Consider the following 23,508-nt stretch of genomic DNA (forward strand, 5'->3'; position numbering starts at 1 on the left):
AAGCATGTGCGACACACCGTAGGCGTCCGAAAGTTTTATTCCTATCTCTTAATCTTCCATATATGTACTTTTAGTGAGTATATGTGTGAGACATATCTGCCTGCTTTCGTTCTTTGCCTCTGTTTGTGTGCTCGTATTTTTTTAGAATATTTTTTCCAGCCGATGCCAGGATGCTTCCTCTAGGAGCGGCATCTGGTGGATGCTCAAGGAAGACGGTCTTCCACTTATGCTCAGATTTATGTACTTTCTTAGCGATTGTGTGTTCTATGTGGGTACGCTGAATGCCTTCCTCTGTGGTTCATTATCATCTGCTCTTCTGCCTCATCCTTTCTCTTTCATTGCCTCAATGATAGTGAAGGTTTGGACCATCCAGGCATTGTCACTCAATAGTTCTCGGAACCTTTAAGACCTGCCAGCATCTGGTATCTTATTTAAGAGGTTTGAAGCTGAGGGGTGGGGATTTTTCACACCTACGTTTGCTTTGGTGGTTTTATTTTTTTCGGCCATGGGTCACTTATCTGAACCCCTCCTTAGTTGACCATGCCTTCTAGCTCTTGTGAGTTGTCCGATGAGCCTGTGCTTGACACTCAGGAATAAAAGAGTGCAGAATGTTCTGATTCCACTTTGGAAGTTTCAATTGGATACTCCCTTGACTCCAGGTGCGAAGATTTACACCATCTCATTTTTTTGTGAATTTTCAAGAAAATAATTGGGAAGAGATCAGCTATGAAGATGCACCTCTATCCTTTGTGTGTGGTTTAGTTGGAAAAAAATATCGCCTATTCATGTAAAGAGGATCCTTGGCATTGGAGTTATTTTTTGACGATGAAATAATTACTGTTATAGCGACTGAGGCAAACTGCTATGTAGCATAGTCTTGAAAATTTACAAAGAACATTCCAAAGCAAAATTGTGCTTTCAAAAGTGGGTTCCCACAACTCTGGTGGAAATAATAATATTTCTAGGTTTGCTCATATTGATGGGAATAAATAAGAAACCAAGCTTCAGAATGTATTTTATCGGAAACTGTGTATTCGAAACTCCATTTTTTTCTCAGAGTAATGGGAAAGGTTTTCATTGCTCACTAAATTTCTGTTTTATCGATATAAAGAGGAGTTATAAAAAAAGATCCTTACCACTACATCATTTTGCCCATTTGTGAATATTTGACACTTTATGAACAAAATTATAGCAGGACAGAATTTAGAAAAGCGCCAAGGAAGGCTCTCGGATACCGATACGGAATTTGCTCGATCAACCAGATGGCATTTTGTTCAACAAAACGCACAAATTGAAACATATAGGGTTGAATGAAGAAAGTACAAAGTGAGTGAGAAAAACATAAAGAATATGAGACAAGATACAGATTAAAACTGTCCAGGAACCTGTGTAGGACCCTGTTTTGAGAAACACCACAGACTGTTCAACGACTAAACACCGCATACAGGGAGCAGGCAAAAGTAAACTGCACTGAAAATTGTAAGTTCATACATATTAATAATAATCAAGTTCAAACAATTTTTTAGAGAATATAATTTTTTGAAATCTTTGCTGTGATCCATTACAATGCTAAAAATATTTTAATTAATGTCTGCACAAAAGCTTCAGTGCCTCCGAATTAAAGCACCCTGGGCGATTTAAATACCTACAATTAAAGCACCGTATACGAACAGAACAGCGAGGATGCATATGCTGCATCGTGCATGCTTAAGGGTTTGAGTGAAGGCTGAATTGGGCACAATTTAATCAAATCGAACAGCCAACCAAGATAAGTGCACTATTTATCAAAGTGGCATCGTTCATCGTAATTCACACAGTGTGATTGGCTATAAATAGGTAGTTATAAATTTATAATAATTAACATTATTAGCCCAGAGTAACAAATTCCAATGCCAATAAACAACATAATTTTGACTAATGGTGTTTCAGAATGAACAAATGGGAAGCAACCATAAAAAGAAAATGGAAAAATTGCAGAATAGAAAATTAGTTTTAAGTTGGTCAGAAAGACTTAGAATTTTTTTGGAAGGAAATGCATACATTATCCAACATTACTCCATATCTCATTGACTATAAACCTTAATGCAAGAATCATGTTCACAAAGAAATAAAAAGACAAGGTTTTGATGTAACATTTATTTAACTTCTTCCATATATTTAAGAATTTTACTCGGAATGTTGGTTATTTCACCACATAAATGCTTCAGTCAGGCATTGCAAAAAGAAAAATTCTGCTTTCAAAAGCTAAAGCATTCAGCAGAGCTACATACAACAAGTGGAGCATATGAAATATACTCTCAAATTTCACTCCCTAATGCTGAAGCTGACATGCAGAACTGCACCAATTTGAAGACAATTGTATTCCAGTTTTAGCTTTGAAAATTTCTTTGCACATTTGATTTTTGAAAATGCCTTCTTTAAATGCAATAGAATATCCAAATTCCTCAACTCCCAGAAATAAAAAAAAAATAGTGACAGAGTATAGATTTCAAAATAAGGAGTGGGAAAAGCAGAAAAGAAAATGGAACACACATAAGAAAAAAATTCATGCAACAAATAATTCCAGTGAGTTGATTGCCATCTTCTTTGTTGCCCAGTACTATGTTTTCAATTTAATCAAAGTAGTCTACATGATCACCTGACTTGTAGTTTCCTTTCTCCAAGAGATTACACAATTTGCTTACAGTTTGCTCACATGTTAAAACAGTTTTTCTCTCTTTCATCTCCGAAAACACTTTTCGCTGATCATTATCTGATACATTTTCAATAATTTCATGAAACATATCAGTTTCTACTGGACCAGGCGAGTAGTTCAATACTGTAATTCTTCCCTCTTCTTCAATCGCTAACACCTGTAAAAATTAAAATAAAGATGAAAAATTACTTGCACCACACTTATTGATCATATTTATTTTTCCATTGGTGTGTCATTACATATTTATTAGTGATAAATATATTTAGGTGTAATAAGTTATCCACAGAAGAAATGTAGATCTAGTGACTTATCCATACATCTTCGGTCCGTTTTATAATGTTTACTTCGTAAAACCGAATATCACAAATTTTTTTGCAAGCATGGCAATTTTATGATAAAAGCATATGCATAAAACATTAAAATTTAATGCCTTCACTGAATAAAAAGCAGTATTTCTCGCCACTTCATTCATTTTCTCCTGGATAGAGCACTTCTCATACTGGAGCACCAAGCAAGAGAACATTGATGAAGTAAAGGGATTTTCCAATCAACTAATTTTTTTAAAAGAGCCATCTGAGATGAAAATTTCATTAACATTCAATTGACTCCTTTTCCGTTGCAGCCATTAAGTACTCTTTGGTTTTATTAAATACCTAGTTTTCGACATATGGTCACCAAAATAAGGATTCATCACTTATTTCTCATTCAATGCAACATTGGATATGGATGAAAATTCTCCAACAAGATTAAAGAATAAAAAATAAATTGTTTAGCAATGTGTATACATTTTGCTCGGGTTTCCATGATCCTTGTCTGCAGGCTGGATTATACGAGACTGGACTAGGACATGGTGATCATAAAAGGGCCACTATTTTCTTATCTTTCCAAAGCCTCTGTACAAAAATTGGGAGCAAAATCACATATGCCTTTACATGTTGACTAGCTGATTGAGAATTAGGTTGGTTATTGCACTCTGTTTTGGGTGCCAAAGCAGCTAAACAATCCCTAGCTAAGACAAAGGGGATCAACTTGGCGTTGTGGCAATTGTGTTTTCTTCCCATCCCGAGGGTCTGAGTTCTAACTGTTAGAGTACGACGCTAGAATCCTCTCTAGCATTACTTTTACGTTTTAAATTTCGGTTCACTTCAGAAATAAAACTCTAGCAGTTAGTCCAACGAGTAAACATTTTATATTCACTTATTCACATTCTTTTTACCCACAATTCAATGAAACAAACAAAAGACAAACAAAAATCATTCTATAGGGCGGGATTAACTCAAACAAATTAGGAACAACACCGGAGGTAGTTGAGAATTTTCAAACACCCCTCTCGAGTGCTTTTGTTCAAAACAGACTAATGCCAACCCTGGGTTTCTCTCCACCTTTCCTTCCTTGCAGTGCATATGCCCTCAACTGCTGTATGCCTCCTCCGAATAACATGCTGCACCAGACAAGTACCCATTACATTTAACAACTTTTTTTTTCCTATTTTCAGTATTGTTTTGAATGTGAAACGGGTAATAAATCCTAAACTTAGAGGCCATCTGACAAAAACAGGCAATCTGATAAAATCCTACTGTTCAACTACCACCTTTAATTTCAACCAACTATTTGCCTAATAATTATTATTTTTTAATTGTCACTAATATGTAGATTTACAATGCATATATCATTTCAGGCCGGACGTGAATTTTCATGTATCATTTACTATATCTAAGAACAGTTAATTCAGGCAACTTAAGTAACAAGAAAACAGAATCTGAGGCTTGGCAGACCAAGGTGCACCAGCCATGCTAAGAATGACCTACACTTTTGATGAAATGAACATAGTCTGTTTGAAATATCATACCCAAAATGGTTGTCTGACAAATTAACAGTGGTAACCCACATACTATGAACTCGAATTGACAGAGGATGAAAGCCATGGCTGGACTCACCTTAAAGTACATTTCTCTGGCAGCTTTCCCACAGCAGTAATATCCCATTGACTTAAATGCCACCAATCCGCACTTGGAAGTTATGTTGACAACCAATCTGTTTTTTACTACATTAGAGTTGAAGAGTTTCAGGAGCTCACTATTTAAAACGGCAACTGAAAAGACATTGAGGGCAAAGTATTCTTGCCACTTGGAAAGGCTTCCCATTGAAGCTGCTCGTTCCGATACATCTCCTACAGAGCCAACATTGTGGATTAAAATAATCTGATCGAAATCAGCAGGGTTTTGGTCGTCAAGACCATCAATGATCATGTTCCTTAAATCCTTCTCTTTAGGCTGAGTCAAATCCACTGGACAACAAATTATACTGATCTTAGGATTGGCAGCCTCAGCCAAGTTTTTCGTGTCAGCCAGACCAGAAGCTGATCGTGCAAGTAGAAGGCAGACAGACCCTGAAGGTAATCGTCGGGCTAATTCCACACTTATTGTTCTTCCAATGCCTCGGCTGGCACCGGTCACAACACAGAAAACCTTCTGGGAACTGAAAGGATTTTTAAAAAGCATTCTTCTCCCTAAAATCAATAGATTCCCAAAAAATAAAAAAGAATACGATAAAATAAAAATAAGTAATTGGGTTAACTTTAGCTTATTGGCGGTTAACACACACAGCTTTAACTGTAAAGAACACAAACCTTAATAAGTTTCTTGGCAGGTTATCGGCAGGAATGATTTTCCTCTAGTTCATCGGCCTTCGACAGCTCAACTAATTCCCCAGTGGTGAGCGCCTGCTTCTCCGGAGAAAGTTTCTCGAGAATAACACTTCTATCCACAGGACAGTCCAAGTAACTTAAGTCACTAGTTTCACTATCTTCCGTAGTAAGTCTCAGCATACAAGATTCTCTGGCTTCAGATAGAGACTGCAACAGATCCTTTTTCCCTTTCTTGTTTTTCAGCTTTTTAAATTTATTCTCTGTAACAAAAAAGAGAAGATCCCAGGGTTAATATAATTAAAAAACTGGCCAACAATTTAAAACAACCATGTCACACACTAAGCAAACGACTTCTATGCATGATGAAATTGCCATCAAAATAGGTACAATTATGAGGGACTACCATGCAAGTGTTAGCCTAAAAGAATTAATTCCATCCTCTCAAAGTGTCATGCCACATCTGCTTTTCCGCCCGAAACACTACTTTGGTAACCCTCACCGAGCATCGATATATACTCCTCCGAATCCGGTAACCTGTCAAATGGTTTGAAATTGTCTTCGAATTTCTGTTGAAATTCACTCTCTCTAATCCCCGTACCACTTGACTGCGCAGTCCAAGGATCCATCTCAATTATTGCAAAAAAATATCCGTCGGCTGATATGCAACCTAAGTGGAGATTATATATCCCACATACAGTCATCGGCCAATGAATCGAAGTTGTTTCGATCAAATCGTTCTAGTAAATAAATACGTATCAACGATTACCAATAGCAGAATGACCACGTATTTCAGATGACAACGTTAAAATTCCAGACGTGCACTTTCCCCCACGGCTAACTTCGGTGCTACCGTACCACGGTCTTAGAACATCTTAGAATATACCGTACCCACAACCCAAGGCCAAGGTGCTTGTCCACAACCTGTAGAGGGCGTTAAGGCGTTAATTGAAAAAAGTGAATCCAGAAAGTTGGTCACCGATGCGCATTTGTTTGTCTGCATTCGTTCCAATTGGTTCATTTACGCATTTACCAGCATTTACCTTCTCGCCCGCTGTGTCGTCGATGAGGGTCCACGCAGCGCCTACTTTTCAATCGGAGTCTGCAGAAACATTGTTAAGGTATGCTAATATTAAAAATTTAATCTAAACAATGGAATTTGTTCCCAGTGTTAAACTGAATATTTAAGCTTGAAAACAATATGTTTATTCAATCTTCGCAGATGGTTTTCTGCGCGACGCATGGGTGGAGTAATTGCCCCGATGAAAGGATACCTGCCCAGTCAACACAAAAATTGTGGCCACAATGTGGCCGTACTGTGGTCATATTGGGTTGCCATTGTGGCCCTAAGTGGTTTTGACCCCCGGCTATAGTGTGGCCAGTGTGGCTCGCCATAATATGGCTTAAGTGTGGATAATACACATTCTTCATATCAATTGAATCAATCAACTTCCATTTTAATAACTTACCAACTAACCTGTATCAAAAGCAACCGTAATATACTTATGTTTACAAATGTTTGGCAAGCCAAACTGGCCACACTGTGGATCGTCTCAGGAATGCCACAGATTGGCAAACCAAGCATTTGTTAACATAAGTATATTACGGTTGCTTTTGATACAGGTTAGTTGGTAAGTTTTTAAAGTAGAAGTTGATTGATTCAATTGATAAAGAGAAAATGTATTATCCACACTTATGGCGAGCCACACTATTGCCGGGGGTCAAAACCACTATGAGGCCATAATGGCAACCCACTATGACCACAGTACGGCCACAATTATGCTGACTGGGCACTTTCCACTGGTAAGATGATAATTAGCCCATTATTAGCCATATCTATATCATTTGCTTGAAGTGCATGGTCAATCTTGTTAATACAGTAGATTCCGCTTAATGGGTCCACTGGTTACTTGGGGCAGATCTTGAAGAACAGAACTTAATAGAAGAATATGCCAGAGTTTTCTCTGCTTTAATGGGGCAGCATGCCGCTTTATTGGGCCACGAGGCGACGACATTGACTATACTCGCTACGAAATTAAAATTTTTTCGTTTCAGAATACTGTTTTTTAACATTCATGTCCTTTAATTTAGTCTTATTTTTCATAAGGTTACCTATTCTTGCCTAATTCTTAAAGCTCTTGTTGTCATACTATCCGTCTGAGGATTCGGATTCCGTTTCTCGACCATGACACCTCATTGAACATAGCTAAGTTTTTAATAAAGAACTCCTGTGGCGGTAGCTGGGCTATAAATGATGAAATGAACTCAGGATACTGAGAAAAAAGGGACGACACCTGTCGTGACATTTTACCTGCGGGTAAGGGCCAATTTCTAGGGCTTATTGGCCGATGTCAGGCAGAGGAGACTGGTCGAGATGAACAGTATTGATTACAAAGAGGTTAATGTTCGCTACACCTTACACAAAATCTAAATGTCTCGTGTGGTCTATCCAGTATCCCCTTTCCAATGTACAACTAAGCTATCGTCATTGAACAATCACAATGTTTCTTCGTTCCTTTCTCTTTTTCCCTTCCCCATCTCAGTATTTGATGCATGCACAGAAGTCATTTTTCCCCTCACTCGCAACTAGCCATTTGGTAGCTAAAAATCTAAAACCAGTGCATTGCATGCGTGGTGAGATTTATCTGGTGTTCTACGATCTAAGTGAACCTTGAATAAAAGATATTGTTGTAGTGCTGCGAGTTCAATAACACTCCTTTTCTGACCAATTTTACTGGCCGAAAAAATCACTGTAGAGGACAAAATTAAAGATTATCCCCAATCCAGTCATCGTCATTTGGCTGAGATAACTGGGTTGCTGAAATCTGCAATAGCTCAGTTATAACAGCAATAGGATAAACTGAGAAAAGAATGGAGCCACAATGTAAAGCAAGCACCACCCCTGAAACGCAAATGTCATGGTAAGGATCCAGATGTTGAGGAAGTTTTTAATCAATGATTTTCCATGGTGAGCGTACGAGGGGTTTGTGTCAGCAGTCCAATGTTAAAATAAAGTTGGAGGAACTAGCTTTGAAACTTTGTGATATATGGAAGACCAGAAACGAAATAAAATTCAAGAGAGCTCACGGAGGAAAAAATAGAGCTGTGTTGTGAGTGCAAAGGAGTGGAAATTAAACTAACTGCCCAGGTTGCTTCAGAATTTTTCTGCTGAGGACATTTACAATGCCGATGAAACGGAACTGTATTACCGACCAGCACCAAATGGCTCTCTTTGTTACAGTTGTGTAGGACTAGTGGGCTCCAAAAAAGCACTGGATTGCATCAGTGTTTTGTGTTGTTCAATTGTTTTGGGAACAGATAAAAAGAAACTCTTTTAGTCATTAAGAGAAGTGCTAAGCCTCGTTGCCTTAAAGGGATGCTGCATAAACAATTTAAGTGGAGTACCTCGCCAGTAAAAATGCATGGGTGAGTGTTGAGCCTCTTTGGCAGTGGCAGACCAGTTGGGATGAGGAATTAGCATGAAAATCAAGATAAGTTCTTCTTGTACTTGATCCACGTACGGCTCTTCCTAATTGCTCAAGTGAATTAAAAAATATTTAGTTGGAATTTCTGCCCCCAAGCACAGCATCCTTGGTACAACCAAAGGATGTGGGGATCATTAATAAGTTGAAAACACTTTACCGTGGGAAATTGGTAGATTATATTCTGGAATTTGTAGAAGATAACCTTTTGACTTAGTCATCCACCGCCAAAGAATTAAGTTCAAAGGTGAATATGACAGGCGTTAATGTTTCTGCCTGAAAGCTGGCGAGATGTCACCTGTCAAACAATTAAATTTTTTTTCACTGCAGTTTCAAATATTCCAACACAGTTTTCAACTTTTCAGAAGAACCTGAATGGTGAATTCAATTCGAAGCTGCACCAAGTAATAAACCATGAGGATTTCGATAATAGGGACTGCAATTAGGACTGCTCTGCCATCAATGTAAACTGTGAAGGTGATATTGTTAAAACCATATTATATTGAAAACAGGGTGAAACTGAAGGTGAGGATAGTGATGGAGATGAAATCGCACCTGAGTGTAGCCGAGTGACATCTCAGGATTCAAGGAGATTCTTTAAGGGGTTACGACTCTTCTTTATGCAAAAAGAGGGAAAAAAGGTAGCCCACTGTCATCATTGGATGTCTGTGCTGACTTAGTTCGTGCAACGAGGATGATAAGAGTGCTGCAGAGTACACAAGACAAATTCCTCAGATGAGGAGATACAATTATAACAGTAAATACATGTTTATAAGGAAATGAAATATTTAGGAATCCCATATTCTTAAGTAATTAACAGTAAATTTTTCTTAAATAGGACATAGTAAAAGAAATTCTTCCAGTGTCACCAGAGGCTGTAAAAAATATTTTCAACTGAGATTAACAGAATTCTTGAAAATGCTAGTAAGTAAACTATTCTCGCTGATTTATTAAGCAAATTAATAGTTCATTAAGCATTCTTTGTATCATCAACATTATTTAGTCTTCTTTTTATCATTTAAACTTTTATTTATGACCATATAGGGTCATTCCATTTCAAATCAACCAGGCCATGACACCCACCGACTTGGATTTTCATGAAACTTGCCATGGTCATACATCCTGGTATAACTAGATATTGTGTACAATTTTAGCCACCAATTGTCATATGTTAATGAAATATGAGCAATTGAAATTTGGGTGTGACCCCTAAAGCGCCGCAACGTGCAACACATGGTGATTTATATTTTCATCCATAACACCATGCCTGTGAGATGAAAAGCCATGATTTTTTTTTCTTAAGCTAAGTGGTCCTCTCCTGCCTTTACATTTTATACCATACTATTCAGTTACCCATTACCCATGGAAGAGATAGCTTGGTAGGAATAGTCCTGAGAGCACGAAATTAGCAGTACGTTGGGAAGTACATTCACATGATTGCTTATGTATTTCCTATTCTAAGAGCCAGTAGGATACGCTATAGTGAGATAATGCATGCTCCAATATTGTTTAATCATGAGTATAAGCTTATATCTCCTCTAAATTCTGTCATTTCTATGTGTCTTGAAAAAGAGCCATTTTTTTCCCGTGACCATGAATGAGTATTTTTTTTTACTAAAAGGAACGTCGGACTCACGATTTTTTTTCATCAGGATCTTTGCTCATACATTAATGATTACTTTAAACTGAACCATGAGTCTGTTTTCGCATGGCCTTTCCCTGTGGATGCTGACAACGAAAAATGGTGCAAGCGAGATTTTTTTGTGAACTTTATTTTTTTGCAGCTGAATTACTTCATTCAGTGATTATTTAATGATAATCGTGGGATCATTATGGACCACCTAGCTTTAGAGAAAAAATCATGGCTTTTCATCTCACAGGAATGGAGTTATGGATGAAAATAAAAATCACCATGCGTTGCACGCTGCGGCGCTTTAGGGGTCACGCCCAAATTTCATTTGCTCATATTTCATTAACAATTGACAATTGGTGGCTAAGATTGTACACAATATCTAGTTATACTAGGATGTATGACCATGGCAAGTTTCATGATAATCTGAGTCAGTGAATGTCATGGCCTGGTTGATTTGAAATGGAATGACCCTATATGGAATAGTTCGCATAATTGGGGCTTTGCGCACCTGTCCCAATTAACCGGAATCTACTGTATTGTCAATATATGTGTCATGTGCAGAAGGTGGATTCTTGTGCGGCAGTCTACAGGTTACTTATCGTTTGTAGTGCAAAAATATTGAGCGACAATACTAGTCATAGTGAAGTAAGAAATTAAAATAATAACCTTTCTTCATTTGTGGAAATTTCTGTGCAAAGAAATAATGGTACAAAAATTGTGGTACCCAATTGTTGTACAAGTTGTGAGATGTGAGTGAATTTTGTGCTTCATTGAACACTTAGTGCTCAGATTTAAGGTCTATTTACAGTAGAGATATGCACTCTAAGTCTCCGAAATTCAACATTAGCTGAAAATCATAACACATGTTAAGGAATTTGTGGTTCCTAATCAAGCTTTGGCAAATGAATTTTGTTTTCTACAGAGTGTGGACATTAGATCTAAAATGTAAAATTGTTAAGTTATTATACTGGCCTTACAACTGCGTCTCATGTTTTGAAATAAATTCTTTGCAATATTTCAATTAGTGACCGTAAAGTTATCATGATTATTAGCGGTGACCATTACTAGAACTATTGTTTTAGCATGCGTTAGTAATTGAGGATTGAAACTTCCTCTGCTTTGTGGAATTGAAATATTTTTTTAAAATTGTATTTATATGTTTACTTTTGGAAAATAATTGTTTAGAATTTCCTCTTTTCTGATCCGTTTTCTGTGCTGTTTAATGTTTCTGATTATCTCCATTATCATCTCTTGTGGCATAGTTTATAATTGCATTGATATTCTCCTATTGCATGGTGCAAGTTAATGCATATAATGTATACAGGTTGCGAACAGTTCAGTTGCTTCTATTGTTACATTCTATGCTCATATTGTACACTGTTCTAGTGTGTTTGATTGTAAAGGAGTGCTTTGAATGGAAAGGTGTATTTTGCATTTTTTTTGTGATGTGTAATGGCAGGCATATAGATAAAGGGCAGTTGCTTCAACAAAGTTGTAATCACAAAAACAAATATAAACAACACTGATAAGCAAAACATATGAATAAGTTCCAAATGACAAATGATGTTGGCCTAAGGTTGCAGTAACTCGGCAAATACTAGAACTTTTTGCCCCCACTTTCTAAGAAATTAAGGGACATGAATGGGCTATGGTGCTAGAAGAAACACATTATGAGCATGTTAAGTAGTCAAGATTCATTAATGCCTATCAAGTTAAGCTATGACAACAATATTTTCATGGCTGAGCATTTTATCTCTAAAATAAGATCTATTGAAGTGGTGATCAATGGAGAAATGGAGCCAGGGCCTATTGCAGAACCAGCCCAGTCAGTTGTTGTGTACCATGGGATCAATAGCTGCACTGAAGCTGATCAACTGAGTTAAGCAGAATGAGGAGACACTACCAGGCTGCCAGGAGGAAAATAAAGTTGCTCTTCAGTCAAGAAGAAGGCAAAGGAAGGCCAAAAAGAGGCTAAGGCTAATTGGGCAGTCGGTAAATAAATTCTTGGATGAAAGTGTCCTAGGCATTTTGAAGATCATCCATGGTTCTTCAAAATTCCTTATGAAAAAGGTCACATCTTAAAGGCAGAATCAGGCACTCCCTAAGAGATATGAGCCAGAATTGAGGGCATTTGTGCCTACGACACTTTTATTTACCAAAAGCTTAGCGCTATGTTCGAGAGCACTTAAATACCTTCATGCCACACCCAAGGACCACATGCAAATGGTACAGTACTGTAGATGCCGGGAAGCCAAGCATTAGTAAAGAGGCAATAAATGCCTTGAAATTCAGGGTGGGTAATAGCAAGTATGCCATTTATTGCAAGTTAGTGATCGATGAAATGGCAATAAGGCAGCATGTTGAATGGAATGGCAGGAAATACCACGGTTATGACTTTGGGCTGGAAATGGAGTGCAATGGCATGCCTGTGGCTAATGATGTGATTGATGTTATGGCTGTTGGCATCAATTTCACATGGAAGTGGGGAGCAGCGAGCAAACATCATCACCCAAGTGCTTCAAGTTATTCGTGACACTGGAATACTTGTGTGTTCATTGACTTTTGATGCGGCAGCATCAAATATGTCAATGGCTAGGATTTTAGGATGTAACTTCACCCCTCGGGGCATAACATCTCTCCCTCCTCATCCCATCACCGGTGACCCTGTTCATGTGCTTCTTGACCCTTTGTACTTGTTGAAGTTGGTCCGAAGTACTTTAGGGGACATGAAGGTTTTAAAAGATGAAGAGGGGAATATGGAGGGTCTTCACTTGGCAAATAAGTTGAGGGATGCCCACATGGAATGGAGGTGGCAGAAGATAAAAGTGAAGTTGGCAGCTCAAGTGTTGAGTGATTCAGTGGCTGATGCATTGTCAGTGTGCTCATGCCTGAAATTGACAGAATTTCGAGGCTCAGATCCTTTGTGCATCTACCTTAAAATGTTTAACCATCTCTTTGATGACCTGAATTCAAGGAACTATCTCCAGAAGGGATGGAAGAAGCCTATTCACTCAGGCAATTTTGAGTTGGTTTCCTTGTGTGTATTTTCAGTGTTACAAGCCTGAGTGATTTTCTGCTGAGGGAGGCCACCAGTGGCATACAGTTTCTGCTTGCCTACAGGCTGAGGCAGGACCACCTTGAGTTGTTGTTATCAACTGTAAGGTCACCAGGGGGTTTCAACAATAATACCACTTCTAGACAGTTTCAGGCTACATTAAAAAAAAACAACTATCCATTGCCTATGTAATACAAGAGGTGAGGCCGATATGGGCATTAATGACTACACCCTTAGACCATTTGTATTTGCTAATGCCTTATCCATTTCAAGCTCATGGAAATGACTGAAGGTATTTTGTCTCGCAAATTGCAACAAAAAAAAGGTGCTCCACTTGGAAGAAAGCTCTGGTTAGTGACAGATCTGGAGGCCTACTGATATCAATAAAAGATGGAGGTAGCCTCAAAAAACCATCCGAATATGTCATAAAGATTTGCAAGGTGTGTGAAAAAATAGTAAGGCTCACACTGAGAACATCTGTCCCAGCCATGTTAAATATGGTTGGAAGAGCCCTGAAGGCAGTGTGATAACAATATTATTTCTCAGCTCTCAGAGCTTTCCTACAATCAAACTCCTGATGACAACCATATAGTACTACTCATAAGGGCAGTGTCCATGTGCAACAAACAAGTGTGGCTGTTGTGCAATGGCAAGTGTGTTAGTTCAGAGCTACAAAAACAGAAAAAGAGGCAAGTATTGGCAAAGCTAATTCAGTTTAAGGGGCAGTAAAATTTGAAACTCTCATAATTGTCTCTGCCAACATGTTACATTTATCATTGACTTTCCCTGGACTGTAAAGTTAATTGGTGCTCAGTTCGCCTCTGTTGTACATTAATTTTTTTGTCAATTCACTCTTTGTTGAGCCTACTCATAGACAGTTATATTCTGTGTTTTTGCCTCCATAATAAATTGGTGATCAGTTTGCCTCTCGTGTGCTTCAATTTTTTTGTCTATGGACTCTTCAGTGAACTGACACTTAGACCATTGTATTCAGTGTTTTGTGCCTCCTTAGTAAATTGGTGCTCAGTTTGCCTATGCTGTGAATCAGTGTTTCTGTCGATGGACGCATAAGTGATCTGACACTTAAACCATTGTATTCAGTGTTTTGTGCCTAGATAATAAATTGGTGCTCAGTTTGCCTTCCCTAGTGCTTCAAATTTTTTTGTTGGTAGATGCTAGAGTGAACCGACACTTAGACAGTTGTATTCAGTGATTTTGCCTCCATAATAAATTGGTGCTCAGTTTGCCTCCCCTGTGCATCAATTTTTTTGTTGATGGACTCTTTGGTGAGCCTACACTTAGGCCATTGCATTCAGTATTTTGTGCCTCCATAATAAACTGGTGATCAATCTGCTTCCTCTGTGCATCAGTTTTTTTGTCGATTGTTTTTAGTGAGCCGACACTTGGACAGTTGTATTCAGTGTTTTGTGATTCCATAATAAATTAGTGCTAAGTTTGCCTCCCCAGTGCATCAAATTTTTTTGTAGGTAGATGCTAGAGTGAACCGACACTTAGACAGTTGTATTCAGTGATTTTGCCTCCATAGTAAATTGGTGCTCAGTTTGCCTCCTGTATGCATCAATTTTTTTGTTGATGGACTCTTTGGTGAGCCTACACTTAGGCCATTGCATTCAGTATTTTGTGCCTCCATAATAAATTGGTGATCAATCTGCTTCCTCTGTGCATCAATTTTTTTGTTGATGGACTCTTTGGTAATCCTACGCTTAGACCATTGTATTAAGTGTTTTGTGCCTCTATAATAAACTGGTGATCAATCTGCTTCCTCTGTGCATCAATTTTTTTGTTGATGGACTCTTTAGTGAGCCGACACTTGGACAGTTGTATTCAGTGTTTTGTGATTCCATAATAAATTAGTGCTAAGTTTGCCTCCCCAGTGCATCAAATTTTTTTGTGGGTAGATGCTAGAGTGAACCGACACTTAGACAGTTGTATTCAGTGATTTTGCCTCCATAATAAATTGGTGCTTAGTTTGCCTCCTCCGTGCATCAATTTTTTTGTTGATTGACTTTAGTGAGCCGACACTTGGATAGTTGTATTCAGTGTTTTGTGCATCCATAATAAATTGGTGATCAGTTTGCCTCCCATGTGCATCAATATTTTTGATGATCGATGCTTAAGTTAACCAACACTTAGACCATTGTGTTCATTGTTTCATGCCTCCATAATAAAGTGGTGATCAGTTTGCCTCTGCTGTGAATCAGTGCTTTTGTCGATGGACGCTTAAGTGAGCTGACACTTAACCCAATGTATTCAGTGTTTTGTGCCTCCATAATAAATTGGTGCTCAGTTTGCCTCCCCAGTGCATTAAATTTTTTATGTTTATTGATGCTTGAGTGAACCAACACTTAGACAGTTGTATTCAGTATTTTTGCCTCCATAATAAATTGGTGTTCAGTTTGCTGTAAAAATGCGAGAAATACATACACGAAATATGATGATAAATCATAATGTAACCATGGACAAGCACTTTTGATCAGTCACTACAGAAATGACAAGCATGTGAATTCGAAGGATTTCTCAGAGTTAATTGCAGGTTAAGCTCTGAATAAGTACAAATTTTAACAACAGGATATTGAGATTTTATTTAAAGGAATTCCTTATTAGAAATTTCATGAAGATGAAAAACATAAGTTTCAGCTACAATAGAATGGGGAGCTATTGCAAGATTTCGGAGTGAATATCCACTGGGTAATAGTATCAAACCAACACTTTGACTGAGTCTTCCATTTCTCATTCTGACGTTTCGATGTGCAACTCGCCCATCTTCCTCAGAGATTGGGAATCTAAGTGGATTCATATGATTTCTGAATCCCTGAGAGCGATAGGCAAGTTGCACATTGAAATATCGGAAGTAGCTATGGATGACCTCTTACCTGGTGAGAGATCCAAGAAATATTCACTGCCATTGTTCACCAGGAAAAAAGCCAGACATTTAATCACTGTGAAAGATTACCTACGGTTACGTGGAAAGCGGAGTGTCCTGCGATGAAGAAGCAATTAATCTACAGTGAAATTAGAAAAGGCATAGAGGGAATGATTCAAAAAGAGGAATTTATCAGCAGGTGAGAATGTAAGCATTCAACGAGGGGAAGCGATTCATCGGAACTTTATCAGAATCGTGCTCCTGTTGGCAATGAGCCATGGGAAATATTAACAGCCGCTGCTTAAGAATGGCGAAGGTGAAATGGATCGACTGAGTGAGTAATGAGGAAGTCGAAGGAAGAGAGGGAGACAAGTCTTACGAAAACCGAAGAAGGATACGGGATAACTTGGGAGACCATATTATGAGACTTGATGGTCTGACAATAACAATCATCGAAGGGCAAGTGCACAGAAAGAACTGCAAAGGCTGGCCTCTCATTCGACACGCACGAAAGATAAAAATTTGATAGCTGAACAATTGAATGAAGAGCTACATCAATATTTTTATCATTTTAAAATTCCTATCCTTCGTTCGATATTTAAAGCTGCAAATACGATTTAAAAAAAGTCCAACCGCAAAGCACAACCACTCACGATAGTGTTTTCAAACTGAGTGCTGGGTAGCTACGGTATAACCATAGTACTGTATAACTTACAAAGTGGCCAAAATGTGTCATGTCGTGGGTTCCCTTTCGATACCCCTCACCTAGGTTTTGAGGGAAGGTAGGACAGCAGATAGATACAACAAAATCGCTTAGTTTTGATTACAGCCGTTGCCAATCGGTCAGTAATGGCTGTGAAAGAAGCACACATAACAAAACATAATCGGATTCAAAGAAAGTTGAAAAATTATTTCCCATTTATCGATCCTGAAACATCAAGAATGAGACGCATTCTCTCCCAAAGGATAGGGTGGTTTCCTATAATTTTTTACTGCCTAAATCGAAAGATTATTACTCCTGGAGTACGTATTTCACGCTTTTAGATTTTTAAATGATGTTATCTATTTTTCGCGATTAAACGGAAAGTGAAAAATTTCAAGCGCGCGAAAACGCGACGGCTAAGTATGAATGCCGGGAAATCTCCGTGTGACGTCGTTCTGGTTCCCGCTGCCGCAAGTGAGGTGACCTTGGGGCGAAGCTTTGAGCGCTGATACGACGCAGGATGCTAGCAGGTAGCCGAGTACCCTGCTAGCTGGTAGCGCTTGGCTAAAATAAGGATTATTAATACCTTATCAAACGAAGAAAACTTTCCGACCTTAGCCAGTTTTAATAGGTGATTATTAAGAGATGTTTCCCTGTGCTCTGTGCCTCATGCATGCATTGGTAATCTCAGACGATGTAAAACTCCTATCTACTCGTATAGAAACTCGGTCGCTGTGACGTCACGTGGAGTGGCATCGCATGGGCGCCAATCTGGCCTTTTTCAAATGAGGATAAAATTGACCCTTGCCATTCTTCTAAACCGGTATTTCTAAAACCACATTGTATATTATGAATACACTATCGAATACACTAAACTAAACACTTTAAGCCCGTATGACACTTCCCAATTTATTGGCCAATCCATTGGATATTGGATTGTGGACCCACTGACACACACCAATTTCTAGCCCAATCTCCGTTTCACAATATTGGGCACAATTTCTTGGCCAATCTAGATTTTAGAACGGGTTCTATTTTCTCGAGGCCAATCTCCAATCAGAACTCAGTCTTGTCGACTCCTAGTGGCCAAATCTAGAAGCTCTTTGCAAAACATTTCACCTCGGAATTTTAATATCATATATAAAAACTTTAGAAGCATAGCAATCCATGGAATAGCTCAAATAATTAATATGTACTTTGAGAGAACATAAATTCACAAACATCAACTGTCTAAAGTGGGTAATTCGGAAATTACATTTCGGATATTTAATGAATAAAAACGTCGTGATTCTCCTCGATTGCGTCTATATTTTGTTTAAATTACAATTATTAAACTATTTTTCATTATTTGAGCGCTAAAGTTTCGGGTGAAAGTCCCAATTGATGACACAATCTCTGTTTATTCGATGAACATATTCCAGCCAAAACGAGCCGCTACGTTATCTTGGCTCACCTATGAGATCACAATATTTCCAATCTCTCATCATTCAAGGAACTCACCCGAATGAAATTTCGAGCAATTCGAAAATATCTTTGCAGCCCTTGAAATAGTTATTAAATTTACAATTATTATGCCACCTCCCATTCTGTAGCTCATTGGCATAAATACTCTACACTGAGTTTTGTAGTAATGTAAACTCAATGCTCATTGGCAATCAATCTGCGTCTTGAGATGCTCTTTTGTTATTTTGTGTTATGTGGCGTTCTCTAGTGGGGTATCAGAACACTATAACGGCCAATATTGGTGTAAATATTGGTACGTGTCATACGATGCCTAAAGCCCAATATTTTAACCAATATTGCGCGCCGATATATTACGCCGATATATTAAGTGTCATACGGGCTTTAGTAATCTCAGACAATTTAAAACTCCTATCTACTCGTTTAGAAACTAGGTGCCTGTGACGTCGCGTGGAGTGGAATCGCACGGGCGCCAATCTGGCCTTTTTCAAATGAGGTTATCGTTGCCATTCGTCTAAACGGATTTCTAAAACCAAATAATTGGTATATTATGAATACACAAACGGTGGGTAACGAAACGCAATCAATGCATTTCGTTTTCTTTGATGAAGGAAACTACCCTATTCTAGGCAAATCCTTTCAAAGATATTTTAGCCCATAACTCTACTGAGAAACCTCTCAATGACCTCGTCGTAGAAATGCGTCACCAATATAGCAATAAATTGTTATTTGCGGCAAGATGTTCGTTGAATTTATCCATTTATAGTATAATGCGCAAAAGTCAAGATGAAAATTATTCATAAAATATGTATTCAAGTGACCAATGTCATTGAACAGGCATTCCGTCGTCTTTATGCACGGATATCATATCCTTCCTACGCTTAGTCCAGCCGCAACAGTGGTCGGAGTGGCCGTGGTGGATTTACATAGATATGGTTGTTAAAATTAGAATCGCAAGTTATAGCAAAAACTGCATTCTGGAAATTGTTCTATATGCTTTTGTCTATCTTACAGTGCAAATAACTCCGTGAAGCCTGATGTTGATATAAACGATAATTACCGATAAACAAAAAAGTCAATGAAAAATCAACAGTTTTTGAAAAATTATAAAAATATTAATTAACTAGTAAAATGAAACAAACACTATATTCATTTCATAAAGATCAATTTTATGGATAAAAATACTTTGAAACCAATAATCTTAACAACGACTGTAATGAAGCCACAAATTTAACTATTTTCAACGGAAAAAATTAGGTCGCTAAAATCACTGACATGCTCTACTTTGACCAGCTGTAAAAATTATATTAACGTATTCCATGCTCTTTATGCTACCCTATCTTAAAGAGTACATGCTTAATAATGAATATCAACTGTTTTTGGTTGATTTGCGATAACTTCATTTTTTTATTTTGGCTCACTAAGCGACGTGACGGCGTGAGGAAACCGAAATCCTTGAAATTAAGAAGCAAAAGAGTATTAATGTTTTCTGTGCTAAAACTAAAGCTAGACCGAACTGTCGGTAAAACTTTGATGAATGTAGGATTCATTACAGGAATCTGCAAAATTTTAACAATATTCATGCAGTTAATACAGTAGATATGTCGCTTTGCTACGTTCCAAATTGGAATATATTGTTAACTGGTCGCTTTATTATAATATCGACTCAATCCGGCTCTAACGTGTTCAAAGTAAATTTCTCAAATTAAATAATTACGATTTAGGAATCTCACTGTCTGATTGCAATACTTCAAATCTTCAATCCCTTGTCAACTTGAAAACCCTTGCTCGACATTAAAATCCTCCGACAATGCCCTATTCCTCTAGAAATTTCTCTTTAATTTAAATTATCAATTCCTATTTATATTGTTCCTATCTCCTTTATTAGTAAATTTTAATGGATCCCGTTATAGCTGAAAATCTTCACCTGCTTGTTTTTTGAATTACCATAGAGCAAATTATGTCTTCAACTCCAAGCCATCCAGAGTGATGAGAACGTATAACTAAAACTAGTCATAACAGTCCGTGAAGCCTTTAAGAATCTAGATTCTTTGAGAGAATACGTCAAAAAATTAAAGAATATTCACGCATTAAAGACTGTACATATTGCTCTTATTATTTAACTAGAAAAGGCTTAGATTTCGGCTTAATTCGGCTCGAGTATTGATTTCTCCATGTCTTCATTTAAATGTTATATTTATTTGTGGCGAATTTAATCGTGAAATCCTGTAACGTTTTTAATTGGTTAACATTTTGTGTATGTTTGTCATTTTCCATCATCTGTGAAGTATAATGTAACGATACATGGTTAACCTGTAAATAAAGAAATACATAAAACTGGGGCGGAATTCTGTACACGGATACCGACGATCGTCGGTGTCGGTAGCTACCGACGATCGTCGGTAGCACCGATAGAAATGTGATTCACAAAACGCCGCTACCGACAGATTGTCGGTGCAACCGACAAATTCGTGACGTAATGCTTTTGTCGGTACGAAAGTGGCACCCGCACGCGAGGCTAGGCGCCTCGACCAATCATATTTCTCCTTTGTTTGCATTAAACAAATGAGGCTCCGAAAACGCCATCTGTTATTCGTCAGCCCGCGAAGAAGTTAAAGAGTTGATCACTGCTTTGTGAGATATTTACGATGTTTAATAGGGTGGTGCGAAAAAACTCAAGTTACAAATTTCGTGTCGTAATAGCGCGGAAAAGTTGCGATACGTTAGTACAAGAAAAACAAAAAAAGAATTATTAAAATCGGACGTCATCTTCCGATCCCGCAAAGCACCTGAAAAAATGACAAAAATGAAAGAAATTGTTTTTTTTTTCGTTGTAAAAAAATGAAATAAAATTAATATCTTTTAACGCAACAGCAAAAAATGGTTACAAATAGCATAGTTTATTATTAATATATGCATATTTATGGTTTTAAACTGTTATTACCGATCACACCAGATCATTAAAAATTATAAATTTTGCAATTTTGCCGGTTTTTCTGAGTTTTGTAATAATTACTTGAGGATAATTTTTGCGAAGTTTTAAATAGTCCTTTAGATCAAAATGACAATAAAACTGGCCCCTAGAATTGAAAGGCAAAATTGCACCTTAAAAAGGCAGCATGTTAACCCTATTGAAACCGAAAGTGAAGATGTTGAGGTTTTAAATGACGCAACGCAAAGTTCAACAATCAAGGAGAAATTTGTTGACCAGGAAGATCACATGCCTAGTACACCCAAAAAAATATAAATCACCATGGCAAATTAGGGTAAATTTATAAACTACAGCTTTTCATTGTGATCAATACGGGGTATCTCACCGTGCAGCTGCTGCTATAGCATCAAGTGTATTTGTAGACAATGGTGTTATAACTGAAGAATATACTTCTAAGTTCATTGACTGATGTAGAATTAGAAGGGAAAAGAGAAATATTATTAGCGATATACAGCAAATCCATCTTGATCTAGGTGAGCTACACGGGCTATACTTTGACGGAAGGATATGGTATGATGGTACTATGGTATTATGGTGCTTCGATTATTTCTAGTCGGTAGTTTCTTTCGGCTCGATTGATGGGACTTCATTTTTTAGGTAGGGAGCTAATCACTCTTGATGAAAGAGCAAATGTAATCAAGCATCTAGGGCAGAGAAGGCGACTTAGGAATACTCATAATCCTAATTTTCGCCGGATTTTTGATTCGGAACGACCTTTTGAATAACCCCCGATATGGCCGCCTACGGATACGGATCTTTGACGCCTTTTTTTTGGCTGGCTAAAGCCACCGTTCACGAAAAAAATAACGGTTTCCCTCTTTTACTCAGAACTAATTAGTCGTCACTTTTAACTTTTGCAATGCTGTTAAACTAAGTCCCAACGAAAAATATGCCTGTGTTTTGATGGGTACATGCATACATTTACTTTAGTATCATTTGCAGTTGCTGATTGCAGTGATTTTCTATGCCTAATTGTGGCTACAAAAAATTAACCTTTGCTACGTTTTGCTTTTGTGTGAGTTTAATCAGTAATTCGATGCCCCAACATGGTGGGTGACTATGAAAATATTTATATTACTTCCTTAAATGGACATTTTTTTCTATGTTTACTTTATTGTGCTTATCTTCGCTTTGCGTAGAATATAAAAATAAGTAACAACAACACCAACAACATTAACAATTCCGTAATCTTTACTCAAGAAATTGACACTAAAAAGCGTTAGGTATGTGACACGAATTCACTATCACATCACTCGCGATGATTCCTTCCATGACATCCGCGTAATCTAGGTATTTTTTTATCAACGAATTGATTTCAAACATCCCAAAATATGATGAAAGCGTCAATAAGTTTTTCTAATTGAATAACTACCGCTGTGGAAGTTGTGGACTTATAGCGGAAATAAAGCAAACGAAAACAAGCCGTGGCTGAAGATGTACTCCGAAATTTACATTGTTACAATACTAATAAAAATAATTTTGTCACTACTATAATCGCAAGAGTAAAATTATTACAGGCGCAGGTGAACGAGTAAGTAACTGACAAAGTCCTCTTCAAGATAATAGGGAAGTGCACTAGTGTTTCAAATGCACCAAACACATTTTTTAAATTAGAGTTCAGAATAACATAATGTCGTAAAACCACAGTTTAAATCCTAATAGTGAATACTTTATTCGAGATGACCGTCTGAAATATGGAAAAATTCAAAGGCCGCGAAAACGGGTGTCCATGTTGAATATTGGCCGTGACGTCACAAGGCAGTAGCAGAAGGCAGCTTCTACACCGTTTAGTTCTACCACTATTATTGCATAGAAAAATTACAGAATTTGAGGGTATCCGTTTTTTGCTGTCATAAAATATCTTTAGAATATATATGTGGCTGCTTCTCTTTTGAGTAAACGACTTCATCATTGCATAATATATTAATATTCATTTACGTGTCAACTTCAAGTTTGGAA

General features: G+C 37.6%; 2 protein-coding genes across 5 annotated transcripts in view; one reads left to right on the forward strand and one right to left on the reverse strand.

Annotated features, from left to right (window-relative positions):
* Positions 1 to 2,121: 2,121 nt before the first annotated feature.
* The window catches only part of LOC124154150 (sepiapterin reductase-like), a 31,306-nt gene continuing 9,919 nt past the window's right edge, over positions 2,122 to 23,508 (reverse strand). The window contains exons 1-5 of one of the 4 annotated variants that reach the window (XM_046527687.1): positions 6,109 to 6,212; positions 5,842 to 6,009; positions 5,325 to 5,602; positions 4,633 to 5,204; positions 2,122 to 2,852 (exon numbers count right to left, since the gene is read on the reverse strand). In XM_046527687.1, coding sequence (XP_046383643.1) covers positions 2,613 to 2,852; positions 4,633 to 5,196 — 804 coding nt within the window. In that variant the 5' untranslated portion in view covers positions 5,197 to 5,204; positions 5,325 to 5,602; positions 5,842 to 6,009; positions 6,109 to 6,212 and the 3' untranslated portion in view covers positions 2,122 to 2,612. The other 3 variants (XM_046527686.1, XM_046527688.1, XM_046527689.1) reach the window with 3 other exon arrangements.
* On the forward strand, positions 12,902 to 13,519 carry LOC124153205. Its single transcript, XM_046526305.1, has one exon. The coding sequence runs from the start codon at positions 12,902 to 12,904 to the stop codon at positions 13,517 to 13,519; it is 618 nt and encodes a 205-aa protein (XP_046382261.1).

Source organism: Ischnura elegans, chromosome 2 (assembly GCF_921293095.1).
Source record: "Ischnura elegans chromosome 2, ioIscEleg1.1, whole genome shotgun sequence".
Classification (NCBI taxonomy): Eukaryota; Metazoa; Arthropoda; class Insecta; order Odonata; family Coenagrionidae; genus Ischnura; species Ischnura elegans.